The following is a 17,297-nucleotide window of genomic DNA, read 5'->3' as shown; positions in this document are numbered from 1 at the left end:
TAGTTTAAAAAGTTTAAGCATGGAAATGTCAGCCTCAATGATGCTTGCTTTGGACAACCATCCTCTGTAAGTAAGGATATATTATAAGAAGCTCTCACTGAAAATCCAAGTTATGCAGTTCAGGAACTACAAGACAGAATAAATATTCCAAACAGTGTAGTACATGTTCAAACTTGAAGAAGATTGTTTATGCGAGCTGCTACGTTGTATGGATACCCCTTACTTTAACAGATCATTGATATACTTGTTCATGTTTTGGTATATGATTCTGTGCTGAAAAAAATTAGAAGTGGATACTAGACAATAATATTACAAAAAAAAAAAAAAAAGAGTATGATGTAAGCCAAAAGAATCTCAAATCAGACAATAAATTTGGAAAAATAATGTTTCCACATGGCAGTTTTAAATGCAGAAATTGAAGCTAAGCACCCTGAACTGAACAATCTTTGCGCTGTTGTTTTCTATCATGAGAGTGCTCGGCTCCATATTTTGATGAACATCAGACAAAAGCTTTTAAGGGAATCTTATGTTAATTAACCAGTTATTTTGATTCCAGCCTTTACTATAACTTCTTCTTTTCATATTCCTTGCCAGAATGCAAATTAGTAGTGAGCATTTAAGCTGAGGTTTTTTTAGATTTGAAATAGAAAGTGTTTCTGGCATTGTATGTGCATTACACGGTTAGCTTCCTTCCAGGGCTAATAGTTAAAATTATCTGACATTGCACCCTCTCGCTGCTGATATTATAATTCTGATACTCTGAAAGACTTTGGTGAACTAGCATATGTTAAAAATATATGTAAATGTGCCAGTCCCAATATTTACTTTATGAGAATTGGCAACAACAGTTTTTGTTACCATTCTATCCCTGTCTGGTGTGCATAGCTGTGGTTGCTTGTTCCCATGTAACCTGATATTCCCAATATATTTTTATTCGCTCGACCTGGACTATGTCATTTCTTTAACCCACGACTAATCTCGATTTTTATCACGTTATCAGCACGAAAAGCTCAAAAGGAAATGCCATTATGATCCAGGATTGAAGATCGCACGGAAGCCTAACCACGTTGTGAATCTGAAGTGAGCTGGATAACCATCCTTTAACGAAGTAAATAAAAATTGTTTTGGTTAATTTAGTTCGATATATTTACTTAAAAAATGACATCTGAAGATTATAAAATGCCGAAACTAAACGGCGATAATTATCACACATGGTGTATACGTTCGCGTGCCGTGCTGGTGCAGAAGAGATGTTGGGAAGCAGTGGAACCCGGATATGGAATTGAAATGAATGAAGCGGAGAGGAAAAAGAATGACGAAGCTCTTAGCCTATTATTCCTCATAGTTGAAGATACATTTCTAGATGATATCGGAGATTGTATTAGAGCCAGAGACGCCTGGAACTGTTTAAAAGAAATGCATACAAAATTCGGTTTGCTTCACGTACTGCAGCTTATGAGAGAATTTTTTAACATAAATATGAAGCCAAATGAGTCTGTCCAATCCTATCTAGCAAGATTAATGGACTTACATAGAAAATTAGCTAATGGTGGATATGCATTCACAGATAGAGAAGTGGCCCTAGTGATGCTGTTGGGACTGCCTAGAAGTTATGAATCGCTTATCCTAAGTTTGGAAAAAGATGAAGCAAATCTGACAACTACAATTGTGAAACCAAGGCTACTCGTAGAAGAGAAACGTATAGTCAGAAATGAGAGTTCAGCCAAAGTGTATCATGAAGAACAAGCTCTTCACACTAAAAGTTTTGCCACTAACCAGAAGAAGCCTGCATTTGGAAAACCCATGAAGAAGTATGCAGCTAAAAGGCCAAATGAAGAAGAAACTAACAGGGGAAGAAATACTAAATGCTTCAGCTGTGGCCAGTGGGGGCACATATCTAAAAATTGTGAAGAGGCCAAATATCAGAAACAAAACAGCGCCAAAACGGCAGTTGACCTCAAGATAAACATTGCACTTCTGGCAAATGAAGAAAAATCAAGAAAAAGTAATCTGTGGATTTTAGACAGCGGAGCTACAGAACACATGACCTCTGATAAAAGAAAATTCTCAGTCCTTAAGAAGTACACATCTGAAGTTGAAGTTGCTAATTCAGAAAGAATAAAGGTCACTGGAATTGGAAATATTTCATTTTCTGTTGGAGAAGAAGACGGAGAAAAAAACATCACTATTGAAAATGTCCTATATGTTCCAGAACTAGGAGGAAATCTATTATCCATTGGTAGAATTGAAGAAAGAGGCTTAAAAGTAGAATTTGCTGAAGGAAAAGCCAAAGTGATTGATAAGAATGGAGATACTCTTTTATCTGGTGAGAAAAAAGGAAGACTATACATAATCGAAGAAAAGATGGCAACTGCCTACGCTACGAAAACTGAAAGTGCCGACTTGCTGCATCGTAGACTTGGTCATCCACATTCTTGTACAACAAACAATATTGTCCCCATCGACAGAAACCTGAAAGCAACGGTATTAGCAAATGAACCTTGCCAAGTTTTGTATTCAGGGAAAAATGAAAAGGAAGAAATTTCCAAAAGCCGCTAGTACAAAAGCTAAAGACATCCTAGAAGTTATACATTCAGATGTTGTTGGCAAAATTTCTCCCCCTTCCTTTGGAGGCTCAAATTACTTTGTGACTTTCACGGATGAATTTTCTCACTATACCACGGCATTCCCTATGAAAGCCAAAAGTGACGTACTAGAAAAATTTGAGGAGTACCATTGCATGGTAGAAAATCTTCAAAACAGAAAAATCAAATTCTTGAGAAGTGACAATGGTGGGGAATATATAAGTGGAAAGTTTGACAAGTACCTTGCTGCGCATGGGATCCAAAGACAACTAACTGTACCTGACACGCCTCAACAAAATGGTCTGGCTGAAAGACTGAACCAAACATTGATAAACACGAGATGCTTGCTTATTGAGTCCGGAGCAGATCACAGGTTTTGGGCTGAAGCAATGGCCACTGCGGCCTATCTCCACAACAAGCGGCCATCTATGGCAATTGATGGCGATATTCCGGAGGAACGATGGTCAGGGTATGGAAGCAAAACAGACCACCTCAAGAGTTTTTGGATGCAGAGCCTGGAGCCTTCGCTCACACTCAAGAGGAAGCAAGCTTGATCCTAAAGCTACAGAATGTGTTTTTGTGGGATATCCTAAAGGAGTTAAAGGCTACAAATTGTATGATCTGAAGAAGAAACAATTTTTCGTCAGCAGAGATGTCATTTTTGAAGAAAATATTTTCCCTTTAAAACTGAGCAAGTGTGACAATCCTGAAGAAGAAGCTACCCTTAAAATTCAAGACTTTGAATCAGAATATCCTTTGGACCTACCTGAAACAGAAGCACGTGACTCATCTCTAGATTATATAACTCCTGATGTAAATAACTTGGATGAAACCGAATGTCCCAATACAGATCCAATTTACCGAAATTCCGAGAGATGTCCAGATATACAGCTTGAAAATACTCCAGATTACAAAGATGAAGGCCAATCAGTTGCTCAAATACAAGACGTTGCTAATAACCTAGACCCTGAAATCGAAGTAGCAGCCAGAAATCCTACCCGTGGAAGTGAGAGAGGTGAAAAAAGAAAAACCAAAATTCCTAAACGTTTCGAAGACTTCTATCTGTACGATGCCCAAGAGATACAACAATCTGAAGAAAAGGACCCAGTAACCCTAAAAGATGTCCTGAAATCACCCGAAGCTGACATGTGGTTAAAAGCCATGGAGGAAGAAATTCAGAACCTCACTCAAGGTCAAACCTGGGAACTAACTACAAAACCACCAGGAGCTAAGGTAATACCATCCAGATGGTTGTTTCGTAAGAAAAAAGACGAGATTGGGAACCGAGCAAAGTTCAAAGCCAGATTGGTAGCAAAAGGCTATCTGCAAATGCCTGGAGTGGACTTTCAAGACACCTTTTCACCAGTCATCAAACTCAAATCTGTAAGATTATTGCTTGCCGTAGCTGCAGAGAAAAACCTAGAAGTTCACCAAATGGATGTAACAGCTGCATACCTTAATGGAATCCTAGAAGAGGACATATATATGGCACAGCCAGAAGGCTGCATTGAGAAAGGGAAAGAACACCTTGTCTGCCACCTGAAGAAAAGCATCTATGGTCTTCGACAATCAGGACGTGCATAGAATACTTGCTTGAATGACTTCCTGATCCAGTATGGATTGAAAAGATCAAATGCAGAACCTTGTATTTACTTTTGTCATGAGAAGAACATCATAATTGGAGTTTATGTTGATGACCTCCTGATAGTTGGAAACATGCCAGAGATAAATAAATTCAAGGAAGGCATTAAGAAAAGGTTCAGTGTCAAGGACCTAGGTCCTGCAAGCCAGATCTTATCCATGCGAATACGCAAAGAAGATAATGGGTCATACACACTAGATCATATCGTTTATGCATCAGAAATCTTAGAAACATTTAAAATGACTGAAGCAAAATGTGCATCCACACCACTGGACCCCAGCATAAAATATAAAAATGTAGATGAACAGCAGTGGGAAGAAATCAAAGAAAACAGCAAGGGAATCCCTTATAGACAAGCTATAGGAAGTCTTCTATATTTGACTTGTGGTACTCGCCCAGACATGGCTTATTCTTCCACTTATATGAGCCAGTTCAATGAAAAACACACGGAAGAACATTGGAGAGGTGTGAAGCACATTCTAAGATACCTAAAGGGAACACGACACAGAAAGTTAAGATTCCAGAAGACAGGTGAGCCACTTCAAGTCTACTCAGATGCTGACTGGGGAGGTGACAGAACTGACCGTAAATCTTATAGTGGTTATATAATGCTACTCGCAGGTGCTCCAATCTCATGGTCGAGCAAGAAGCAATCCACAACAGCTTTATCGACGACAGAAGCAGAGTATGTGGCAATGTGTCACACTGCCAAGGAAATCCTATGGATTAAAAATTTGATCAAGGAAATCTGTAGTGAATTAGCTGCTTCACCTCAAAAAGTGCTAGTCGACAACCAGGGAGCAATCTTCTTAGCAAAGAACCATGCATGGAGGTAGGAAAGGGAGGAGGGGCCATTCCGCGCTAGAAGTGAAGCACTGCTTTGGAGCTTGGGTCACCAGACGGGGTGTTTTTTGTTTACATTCAGAAGCTCGCTTGACAAAATTCTGATAGTATTTCGACACACGACAGTTCCATAGAAATCGAAAAAGGGACACTTTCGCATGAAAGAAACATTCATAGTGGGATGGATAATAGCAATTTGTATAGTTTACTGACATTTACGCAAAAATCACATCTTGGTTATTTTTCGATAACTAACAACAGCGATTTTGATTATGAATTTGTTTTATAAAATTCTAAGCTGTTGCACTACAAAAATATAGATTTTAAGAAAATTGCTAAAAGAGATCTGCCAAAATTTATTTTCTAGAAGATTTGAAAAGTTTGAAACTTGATGGCTAAATGTAAATATAAAATTATGTATGTTAAAATATTTGTAATTAGGCACATAGGTCAGATTAAGTTTTTAAATAGAGTAACGCATGCAAGGGCTATCTGCCTAAAGAGAGAGATGCCATCGTGGGGGAATTTTGAAGAAAAACTGACCTTTGAGTGGGTATTAAAAATAATACTTATAATTTTCATTCAAATTATATTCATATATATTTTTTATGTAAAACTTTCAGGTGTATGCTAAATTAGTGTAAAGTACTTTACACGAAAAATATAGTGAATGCACAGAAATTAAAGATTTGCACATGCTGGAAATGATAAATAGAAAATATGTATGGGTATTTATGCATGTGCTTGCAAAAAGCATGTATCTGCCTTTGACAAAATACTTAAATATTCATTAAATTATTTATAAATGTATTTGAAATGAAGAATTTATTCATTTATAAACAACTGTGATAGTACTGTGAAGAAATCTAATGATTAAATGTATCTAATTTATAATGATTATAAATGTTATCTAAATATATAATAACCTTAATATTGAATTGTAAACATAAATTGAAATCCTGTTGACAAATAAGTTATAAAACTATTTAAGCAAGAATTGTTCGTATTGGAAAGCAATCTGTTAAAAGGTATTGTAAAGCAAATGCTATGAGATGCGCACTTAAGAACGTAATAAAGAGTTTTGGAATATGTATTGTTGAAATGAAGGGTAAAAAGAAAAAAATCTGATAAGTATAATTAAAAGAATTATTCCCTTTACATTTTATAATATCTCAGTTACAAGTTTTAAATAATACTTAAAAAAAAAAAAAAAAAACTTATTTTATTCCCTTTCAGAAATGTTCAGAGAAAGTCAAATACTATTTTCCTAATAATTCTCTAATTTAAAATGAACCGAATAGAGCATCAATTATAAATTGACTTACATTTTTCGATTTAAAAGAAGCCAAAAAATCATGTCATATTAAGGAAAGTATTTTAGGAAGAAGCTCTAAATAGAAAAGAAATAATGCATAATTTTAATATTAATAATACAATAAACTTTGATCTTAATTTTTGCACCTTAACCGAATAAAATCGAACTACCTTAACTTTTTTTTTCTAATGTAATTAACGAAAACTTGTGAAAATATTTCATTCAAATTAAACCATTCTGAGAAAAGTATAGCATTTAATTCCGTTCAGAATGAAATGTTGTTTAAAAATATGTTGTTTTCACATACTTAGGACTCTGAAGTGTTGTAGAAAAAGAAAATATATACATTTATATGTATATTTGCGACGTAATTACAAAATATTTACACCCGAACGCGTCAAATCCCATAGAACTCAATGGTAAATGACCCAATGTTTTGGTCACCACGTAGGGATCGCCGGTGCTTCAGAGCAGGGTACGGAGAAACTTGTTTAGGGTGACTCCTTCTTACTTCCTACCTCCATGGAACCATGTTACTTCTGAAAGAAGTAAGCACATTGATATTAAATTTCATTTGAGAGACCTAGTGAAGGAAAATGTGATTATATTTGATCATGTGCGATCCAGCGGCAATCTCGCTGATCTCCTAACTAAGCAGACCTCAAAAAAACTTTTACGTGACATGAACTATGCCGGGACTTGTACGTAAAAATGATCTCCTTTGAAGTTTACGACTGATAGTGTCTGTGTAGAGACTTGACTTAAAATTTCAGAAAGAAGCCTAGATACAAATTTTTCTTAATTGCTTTTATGTAAACATTGTGTTTCCTAGTATAACTTAATATGTGTTCATTTAATGATGTAATTCGTAAGTAGAAGTCAATAGTGTTTAAGCATGTAATAGCAGCTACATTGTTTTTCTGTAAATGTGTACAACCACAGCATGATAAATTTTTGTGGAAGTATATAAGTATCTTGCAAATAGTGTGACTGGCAAGGGGACGTGTTAAAAATATATGTAAATGTGCCAGTCCCAATATTTACTTTATGAGAATTGGCAACAACAGTTTTTGTTACCATTCTATCCCTGTCTGGTGTGCATAGCTGTGGTTGCTTGTTCCCATGTAACCTGATATTCCCAATATATTTTTATTCGCTCGACCTGGACTATGTCATTTCTTTAACCCACGACTAATCTCGATTTTTATCAGCATATAGTGTAATAATTAATTGTGTAGTCTTTGGCTACTGTTCAATGTTTAAGTTAAATTGAACCATTCCATTTATTTTGCATCACCACAAATTATGGTCATTATAGACAAGAGTGTGCACTTATGTTCCGAAAATAGCTCTACCAAATCAAGTGTAACCCATAACTTATTAAGTATAGCTCATATACCTTGTATCACCCCTTCTTATAGTAACTTTGCCCTCTCGTACTTCCATCTCTTCAGGTCGCTTCAATATTCTTCAAATGACTTAAAATTACTCTATGGAAACTGCCAAACAGCACGTTAATAACTTCTTTATGAATAAACTAATGATGTTTTTAAAAAAGGAATTTTTGAGCTGCTTGAGAGATGGCAAAATGTAATGGAATAAAATGGGCATATGTATATTCAAGGAAAGTATGTTATGTTTTTGTACAGCTTCATTTGTATTTATCATCAAAAACTTCAGAACTTTTCGGATGATTCTGTATATGTATGAGTTCAGACCAAACCTACTTTAATTATGTTTAGTTTAATTCTTATTTTCATTGGTTTTATCAGAGTGGATTTCTTTTATTTAATTGTAACATTTTATAAAAGTTAATGATTTCCAAAACCATAGAAATCTTTCAAAACTTGCTAAAATACATGCTGTTCTCCATTTTTATTATTTTGAACTTTTAATTATAAATCATACATTAATCATACTTATCCAGAATCATAATCATTTATTTATTATCAATTATATGTTTATAGAATTGTAAATTACAATTTAAAAGTTTAAATTGTCAAATTTAAAGTGTTGCAGAAATTTATGATGAGCTGGAAGCAGATTCAGAACTTTCAAAAGGAAAGATAAATTGGAGGATTAGATGTGAAATTCACTTCTGGTTAAGCAGATGAAGACTTGCAATGTATAAAAAATACTTGATGATGTTTGACATAGGGGAACTATTTATAATGCTTTCATTAATGCTTATAAATCAATGACCAGCACTACCATGAAATTTGCAATGAAAAAGGCTTTATTAATTTTTATAATTATATTTTTATTGCATGTTATATGCTTCAAATATAGGTCGGTGAGTTCAAACAAAATATTTATAGCAGGGATTCTTAATATTTCTTGTCCCATGTACCCTTTTCACCATTCCTAGGCGATCATTCCCCCGCCATTCTTTCGAGAACTTGAAAAATATGTATACTTTTTTTTATTTTAAATTATTTTTAAATCATTTTTAGTGTTTCATAAATTAAACAGGCAAAAGTATAAAATATGTTGGTAAATATCAAAACCTGGGAAAAGTAGTTTTTTTATTTGGAAACTAAAACTTAATATTAGCATGTAAAGGCTGACACCACATTTCCCTCTGAAACTATATGAAATTCTCCTTGGGGGGGGGGATTCTTCCCTGATTGAGAACTCCAGATTTATAGCATAACATATAACAAGTTTAAAACTAAATTAAAATGATTTCTGAACCAGTAATCCTAACTTAATGATAAATTTTAGTTGTATCTTCATTGTCATGAAACCAAAGTTCAACTGTGTATATACTAATGTGTGATTGAATATAAAGAATAAAATTTTGTGTTTGTGTATTAAAGGAATTCATGCATTTGGTAATAGTATTACTCCTGAAACACCTTGGCCTAAAGTGACTAAAGCAAAAGAAAAGTTCACAGAAGTTGTAAAGAAAAATCCGTCTGTTGCAACTAAGGATGTTCTAGTAGACGAACTATTTGCTTTGCTTCGCGATCGCTCATGGTAAGTATATAATTTCTACTGTTCTTCTTGCTTTGATTTAAAATGCTTGACATGAGTGTATTTAATGAAAAAAGAAATGTGATTGCTCTTTGATGTTAATGAAATAATCCTTTTAACATAATTTTTCAGGTCTTTTTATAAAACTTCTGAATAATTTAAAAGGCAATGCAAAAGTTTTAAGACAAGTTAAAAATTAATTATTTCACAAAATTATAGCTAATTTTATTTGCAATTGAGTTAGTTTACTGGCATTTTTATTTTGCCATACAATTAGCTGTAAATTTTAATGATTGAGGAAGATATAAACTATCTTATTAGTTAGATATAAATTAGCTTTATTAATTTTTAATAATCATTATTTTAGCTTTTTATCTTAATACGTCCCTGATTTAACAGTAGTAAATCAGTGTAAAGTGTGAAAGCATGTGTCTTTTTTTTTATTATTTAATTAGTACTTTATACAAGAATATAGCAAGCAATAAAGAGGAACTCGGTGTAATGTGATGGTTTATGTGTATTAATTTATTTTTTATGTCTATTTAATGTTTACTCTTTTTTTTTAACTAATGTAATTCTCATCATATTCTTACTTATGACAATCAAATGTCATATATCTTTCTAATATTTCCCTTACTAAATTCTCTTTGCCTCATGAAATCATATTTTTGTTTCAGTATAAATTATTTTAGGTAATATAAGTTACATTTCTAATGCTCAATAAGTTTATGGAACTCAAATAGTTTGAATTATGGTATACTTTAACTATTGGTAACCTAAATAGATGAAACAAATGAACTGGACATTTGTTTGCTTGTTATATAGGTTGCCATTATATTTCAATGTAAGGCCTGTAATGTAAACTATTGCCAAGTGTTGGCCAAGTATGCCAACTATTCAAAGAATTTTGGCTATTTTAATTCTGGCACCTTTCAATAAATTAGCCTAAATCATATTGTTTTGTGCTAGATATGTCGTTTTGTTTCCAATGTAAAACTCGGAATAGAAAATAGATATTGCATAGCAAATAAATGTTATGAAACTTTCTGTATTTAAATGCATTCTGCGTGTATGTGATGTACAACTATCAAAAAGTATCGCGCAGTATATAGAGGCATATCAAATTTGTATGTTTTTGGTGTGTTTTGTCTTGAGCCAGTAACACTAATAATGTGATATTTACGAAATATGCATATTGCACTACAAAAATGACATCTTCTATTATTTTGTTCTGGATTACTGTAAAACCTGTAAGAGTTCTTTCTTTTGCTGTGGGTATGGTAATATTAGCTTGTAACTCTGTTTGAAATTTGTGGCCTTATTATTGCAGACTTCCTGGTCTATGAAGGTGCGGGAAATTTATCCTAGATCATAAAGCAGTGCTGTTTCATACTTGCATTTGCAAGTGGAGGTTAAGGCGTAGCATAAAATTAGTTATTTAGCAGTTATAAGCTAATCCGTGCTTTTCTTTCTTTTTTATATTTTTATAAGGTGTTTGTTTACATTACAGGCCTATTGTCACCTTTTTAATTAATTGGCTATAATATTCCAATTTAAACTTATTAAATTAGTATAAAATACGAAGAAATGCCTTTTTATTAAATTAATATCTCACAAGATAAAATGTACCAATAAATAGGAATTCTTTAATAAACTTAATTTGCTAGAAATCTTGCTAAAATTAGAAAATATTGGCAAGTGGAAGGTTAGATATACTACATTAACATACTTCGGTTTTATATGAAAGATAGTATGCCTGCGTCAAATTTTTAAGTAAAAAAAAAGTCATATTTAGATTGATATTGATTTTATAGAAAAGCTATCGATTTTGGGGAAGACAGGAAAATATATTTTTGCTCCTTGAAAAGTGTCTCCGCCATTTCTGCCTTGAAACTGATGGAGATTTTCTGTAAAATCAACATGAATTGAATTTTGCCCAATTTTTATAATATTGTTTAATGTACCTTTTTCAAAGGGCTTTTGTATTTGTGTTTATATTTAGAAGATTAATGTAGCTGGACCTCCATTACATAGTTTCAATATGTTAAATTTATCTTAGTCATTATTATATATAGTCAAAAGTCGTTAATCCGGACTCGTCGGGACTTCGGTGATTCCGGATTATCGATTTTTCCGATTTATAGATCATCAGTTTAAATCTCGTAAGATAGCATGCAGAATGTTGTATCATAAATTATAATACGACGTTTAGCTTAAGAGAGCTTCTCCTGACGCATGCGCCGTTCGCGTTTATCCGCGCGGTGATGAATGATGACGTAACTGTTTATTATGTATGTATGTATATGTATACCATTCTTACTTCTTCGCCTTTTTTTTTTCTCTGCTGTACGCAACTATGTTTAAGTTAATTTCTGTCATTAAAAATGTTCATTGATATTACAATCTATTTAGGCTTATTTATTTCTTCAATGGTTATGGGCCCAGGAACGTTTCAACTGTGCCTAATTAGCAAAATACTTATTTTAAAATGAACATTTTGAAGTTTTCGAGCATTGAACTCTTAAGCCTAATTCAGTGCAAGAACTGTTACGTCTAAACAACGGTAAGAACTGATCAGCGTTCAGTTAAGCCTATTTTTATAGCGCTCAATCTTGTTTTCTTGGCTGTGAGAGACTGTATTACATTATGTCGCATTTGACTACTATAGAAAAGCTCGGAAAAGATAATTTTGACAGTTGGAAATTACAAATAGAAGCAGTATTGATTAAAAACGACCATTGGGATTATGTGACCGGTAAAGCGCTAAAACCTGCTGAAGGAACCCAGGACGAAAAGAAATGGCTCCAAGCTGATCAAAAAGCTCGCGCAGATATAATTCTTGCTATTAATCCTAGTGAACTGTGTCATATAAAGCATTGTGTGACATCAAATGCTGTGTGGAATAAACTCAAAGCCGTATATGAATCGAAAGGACCTGCGAAGAAGGCTACATTATTAAAACAGCTTTTATTTAGAAAAATGGTGAAAACCGAAACGATGTCTGAACATTTGAATAATTTCTTCGAAATAGTTGATAAGCTTAAACAAATGGAAATTGACATAGCTGATGATTTATTATCGATTCTTCTGCTCTATAGTATTCCAAAAAAATTTTGAAAATTTTAGATGCGCCATCGAATCAAGAGATCAGTTACCTAGTCTCGAATCTTTGAAAATCAAAATGTTAGAAGAATGGGAAGCAAGAAAAGGGAAAACGTCTCAAGATTCACAGAATGCATACTATACTGATTATAAAAGAAGAAATCAAGAACAGAAGAAAAATGAAAAATGGAAGGTAAATTCAAACAAAAATTTTCCAGCTGAAAGAAATTTTCAAAATTTGAAATGTAATTACTGCTCGAAAATTGGGCACAAGGCATCTAAATGCAGAAAGAAAATAGCTGATAGAAAATATGCACAATCAAGGTTCTATGATGGCTTCTAATTATGAAGAGCAGATTAATTTAGCAGTAAACAATGCTTATCAGAAGACCTCCTCATGGTGCTTAGATAGTGGCTGTACATCTCACATGTGCAATGACAGAAGGTTATTTTCAGAATTTCACCCTCGAACGAATTCAACCATAAAGTTAGCAGTTAACAAAACAGCAAAAATTACAGGAATTGGAACTGTCCTTATCCACAGTACCTAACGGAAATAAGACAAACTTACGCTCAAAAATGTTTTATGTGTTCCGGAATTAAAATGTAATTTGCTGTCAACATCTAAAGCTACTGCAAATAATCGTTCAGTAATTTTTACAGAACAACATGCTAGAATAATAGAACCAAATGGATCTATACTAGTGCAGGCTATTCGTCATGGTGATCTTTATTATATACATCCAAGCACTGACATAGCTGCAATAGCACAGGTAAGTGATTTTGTAAAGTGGCATCTTAAATTAGGTCATTTAAATGAGTCTGATTTGAAAAGACTTAAGTCTGATAACATGGTTAGAAATTTAAATTTTAATAACACTGAATCTCTAAAAGATTGCAAAGTCTGTATCCGAGGTAAACAAACTGTGCAACCTTTTCAAAAAGAATCAAAATTTCAAAGTGATGAATTACTGAACTTAATTCACTCAGATTTGTGTGGACCTATGAGAGTCCCATCCCATGCTGGTTCGCGTTATTTTGTTACTTTCATAGACGACAAATCGCGTTATGTCGAAGTCAGTTTTCTTAAAACTAAAGATGAAGTAAAAAATGCATTCATTAAATACAAAGCTGCGGTTGAAAATTGTCTAGGAAAGAAAATAAAAATCCTTCGGATTGATAACGGTCTCGAATATCTCGGAGAAGAATTTAATAAATATATTCAAGAATGCGAGATTAAACGAGAATTCTCTGCACCAATGACTCCTCAACAGAATTCGAGAGCTGAACGCATGAACCGCACTTTAACTGAAATGGCCAGATGTTTGTTACTACAAAGTAATCTTCCCCAATCCTTTTGGGCTGAAGCCTTGAACTGTGCTGTTTATATTCATAATCGCTGCCCAAATCGAAGCCTGGGAATAAACAAAACACCTTATGAGTTATTTTTTGGCATCAAGCCAACTGTATCTCACTTCAAAGTATTCGGACAAAAATGTTTTGTACTTAATAAAAGGTCTAAAGGGAAATTCGATCCTCGATCAGAAGAACATATATTTGTAGGATACTCAAATGAATCGAAAGCATACAGGCTGTGGAATAAAAATTCCAGAAAAATCGTTATAAGCCAAGATGTTAGATTCATTGATGAATTTGAAAACTGTACTAATTATGATAAAGATTTAGAAGTTTTATTTCTCGAAAATATTCCTGATAAAAAGAAGGAAGAACCTCTGAATGTAAATCAAATACCGGCTGATGAAATAACAGAAGACCCCTCAAATATGGCAGAAGCATCTGCTGAATCATCTGATAATGAAGATTCTGATTCCGAAGCACTACCTGAAATGCAGATTAAAAGGGGGGCAGGTCGTCCAAAGAAAGTCAAGACTGGGAAGCCAGGAAGACCAAAAAAGGAGTACCACAATATAAACATAGAAAAGGAAGAAGCACAAATTGCTGAAGAAGATACAAATCCGACATTAGAAGAAGCATTAAATGGAAGTTATGCTGAAGAATGGCATAAGGCTATGCAAAGTGAGTATGAAGCACTTGTTAAAAACAGAGCATGGAAATTAGTAAAGCGACCACACAACAAAAAGGTAATAGGATGTCGCTGGGTTCTTAGAACGAAATATAATGCAGATGGAACAGTTCAAAAGAGAAAAGCTCGATTGGTTGCTAGAGGATTTGCACAGGAACCTGGAATTGATTTTAATGAAACCTTTGCTCCAGTAGCCAGAGCAAGTTCTATAAAAACTGTGATTGCTTACAGTGCTGAACAAGACCTTATGTTATATCAACTAGATTTTGTTATGGCTTATGTTAACGGAGATTTAAAAGAAGAAATTTTCATGGAACAAGCTAAAGGTTTTGAAGACCAAAATAATCCTGATTATGTTTATGCTTTGCAAAAGTCTCTTTATGGTTTGAAACAAAGTGGAAGACAGTGGTATGAAAAATTAGACAAAAAACTCAAAAACTTTGGATTACAACCATTACAATCAGATAAGTGTGTATACAGGATGAAAACATCTCAAGGTGAGTTAATTCTAATTTTATATGTTGATGACTTAATAATAGCAAGAAATAGCTGTGATTTATATGCTGAACTTAAAGGTTATCTTTCTAAAGAATTTCATGTTAAAGATTTAGGCAAACTTCATTATTGTCTTGGAATAGAATTTAATCAAGATGTAAATAATAATTCTATTAGTTTATCTCAGCAGAAATATGTTGATAATATTCTACGAAGGTTTAATATGCAAGATGCAAAACCAGTAGCAACTCCTTTAGATCCTAGTGTAAAATTAAGTAAAGAAATGTGTCCTTCTGAAACTGAAAAGGAAGAAATGAACAATGTACCTTATCGCCGTCTAATTGGTTCGCTTATGTATCTTTCTGTGTTTACTAGGCCGGATATTACATATGCCGTCAGTCACCTGAGCCAATTTAATAACAATCCTGGAAAATTACACTGGTTGGCTGCAAAGCGCGTTCTTCGATACTTAAAAGGAACTAAAAATTATTGTTTAAAATTTCGAAAGACTGTTAAAGCACTTATTGGATATACCGATGCCGACTGCGCGTCTGATGTTAATACTAGAAAATCGTATACAGGTTACCTATTCAAGCTAGCTGGAAATCCGATAACATGGGAATCACGAAAGCAATAAACTGTTGCATTATCAAGTACTGAAGGAGAGTACATCAGTCTTTCAGAAAGTGCCAAAGAAGCAGTTTATTTACGTCGTTTTCTTAAAGAATTAAATTTTACTGCTGATTATCCAACCATTATATATTGTGATAATCAAGGTGCACAAAAGCTTATGAAAAATGCTGTTTATCACTCACGCACTAAACACATAGATATTAGACATCATTTCATTCGTGAAATTTATGAAAGAAATGAAATAGATGTTAAATATGTGCCAACAGAGAAAATGCCTGCTGATGTACTGACAAAAACATTGACTGCTTCGAAACATTCTAAGTGCTGTAAATTAATTGGAATAACTGTAAATGATTAATGTTTATTTTTTTTTTTAGCTGCCAAACGTCAAAAGGGGGATTGTTGTATCATAAATTAGAATACGACGTTTAGCTTAAGAGAGCTTCTCCTGACGCATGCGCCGTTCACGTTTATCCGTGCGGTGATGAATGATGACGTAACTGTTTATTACGTATGTATGTATATGTATACCATTCTTACTTCTTCGCCTTTTTTTTTTTCTCTGCTGTACGCAACTATGTTTAAGTTAATTTCTGTCATTAAAAATGTTCATTGATATTACAATCTATTTAGGCTTATTTATTTCTTCACAGAAATTCTAAAATTAAAAACATGAAACCGTAATTTATGAAATAAAGAACAAATATGATCTAAAGGGTATCAAAATTTACAAAAAAAAAAAGCTTAATATTTATTTGTTTACTTCATTAAACATTTCTTTCAATGTAAGTTATTTAATTTGCTTCGTTTTATACGATAATACTTTCTCTTTAATTCTATAAACAGGCATAATTTCTTGTTCAGGTACAAAGTTCCGCTGTTCAAGTCCCGCAATTGCTGTGCCGAGAATACCGACTAACTTGTCAATCGAAATTTTTTCGTTTTCACTAGCCTCTCTGTCACCTTCTTCATGTCTTTATCCATTTTTTGCAGCAATTCCACTTTTTGTTTGATGGACATCAATACATACTTTCGTTTTGTAGATCCTTTGGGAGCTCCAGCATCGAAAATTGTATTTGACATAATCGAAAGTTCAAGTTTACTTTTATAACATTGCTCTTACAGTCTGCAAAAAATAATAAGCCGCATCCAATTCGAAGATTAAGGAACAACGCAATCATCAACATTAACTGAAATAGATCATTTTAGCTTATACCGTCCGTTATACATTAAACGCGCACGCGAAAATGTATTCTGCACTTGTGCACACGCATCTGCGCAGTCGTAAAGGTCTTATGCGCACGCGTAAACGCCTATGCGCATGTGTCAACGCAGCACATGCACAGAAAGTTTTTAGCTTTGAGGTCCGGATTATAGATCATTCCGAATTACGGGTGTCCGAATTAATGACTTTTGACTGTAATAGTTTTTTATATTTACATTTAATTACTATCCATGTACTGTAATATGCAGTATTTATCTAATGGGTCTGATATTTATTAGCTGCGGCCTTGATGAAAATATGAAAAAGCAAGGAAAAGGTAAAACATCTATGTTTCTGGACAAACTTAGTGCTATATTTGTCAACATTCCTGAAACAAATTGTGGTAGTAGGTAAGTATATTTTGAAGTCTATTGTTTCGTGATTCACTTTTCTAAAGA

At 33.5% G+C, this 17,297-nt stretch overlaps 1 protein-coding gene across 1 annotated transcript in view; it reads left to right on the top strand.

Annotated features, from left to right (window-relative positions):
• LOC146999054 (transport and Golgi organization 2 homolog) overlaps positions 1 to 17,297 on the top strand; it is a 50,909-nt gene that overhangs the window by 28,342 nt on the left and 5,270 nt on the right. Inside the window, exons 6-7 of the mRNA XM_085813401.1 lie at positions 9,205 to 9,364; positions 17,139 to 17,249. Coding sequence (XP_085669527.1) covers positions 9,205 to 9,364; positions 17,139 to 17,249 — 271 coding nt within the window. The remainder of the gene's footprint in view (positions 1 to 9,204; positions 9,365 to 17,138; positions 17,250 to 17,297) is intronic.

Source organism: Stegodyphus dumicola, chromosome 1 (assembly GCF_044657685.1).
Source record: "Stegodyphus dumicola isolate Sdum_Otavi_A_Nest chromosome 1, ASM4465768v1".
Lineage (NCBI taxonomy): Eukaryota > Metazoa > Arthropoda > Arachnida > Araneae > Eresidae > Stegodyphus > Stegodyphus dumicola.
The sequence above is the reverse complement of the archived record's forward strand: the minus strand, read 5'-3'. Positions and strand labels throughout refer to the sequence as shown.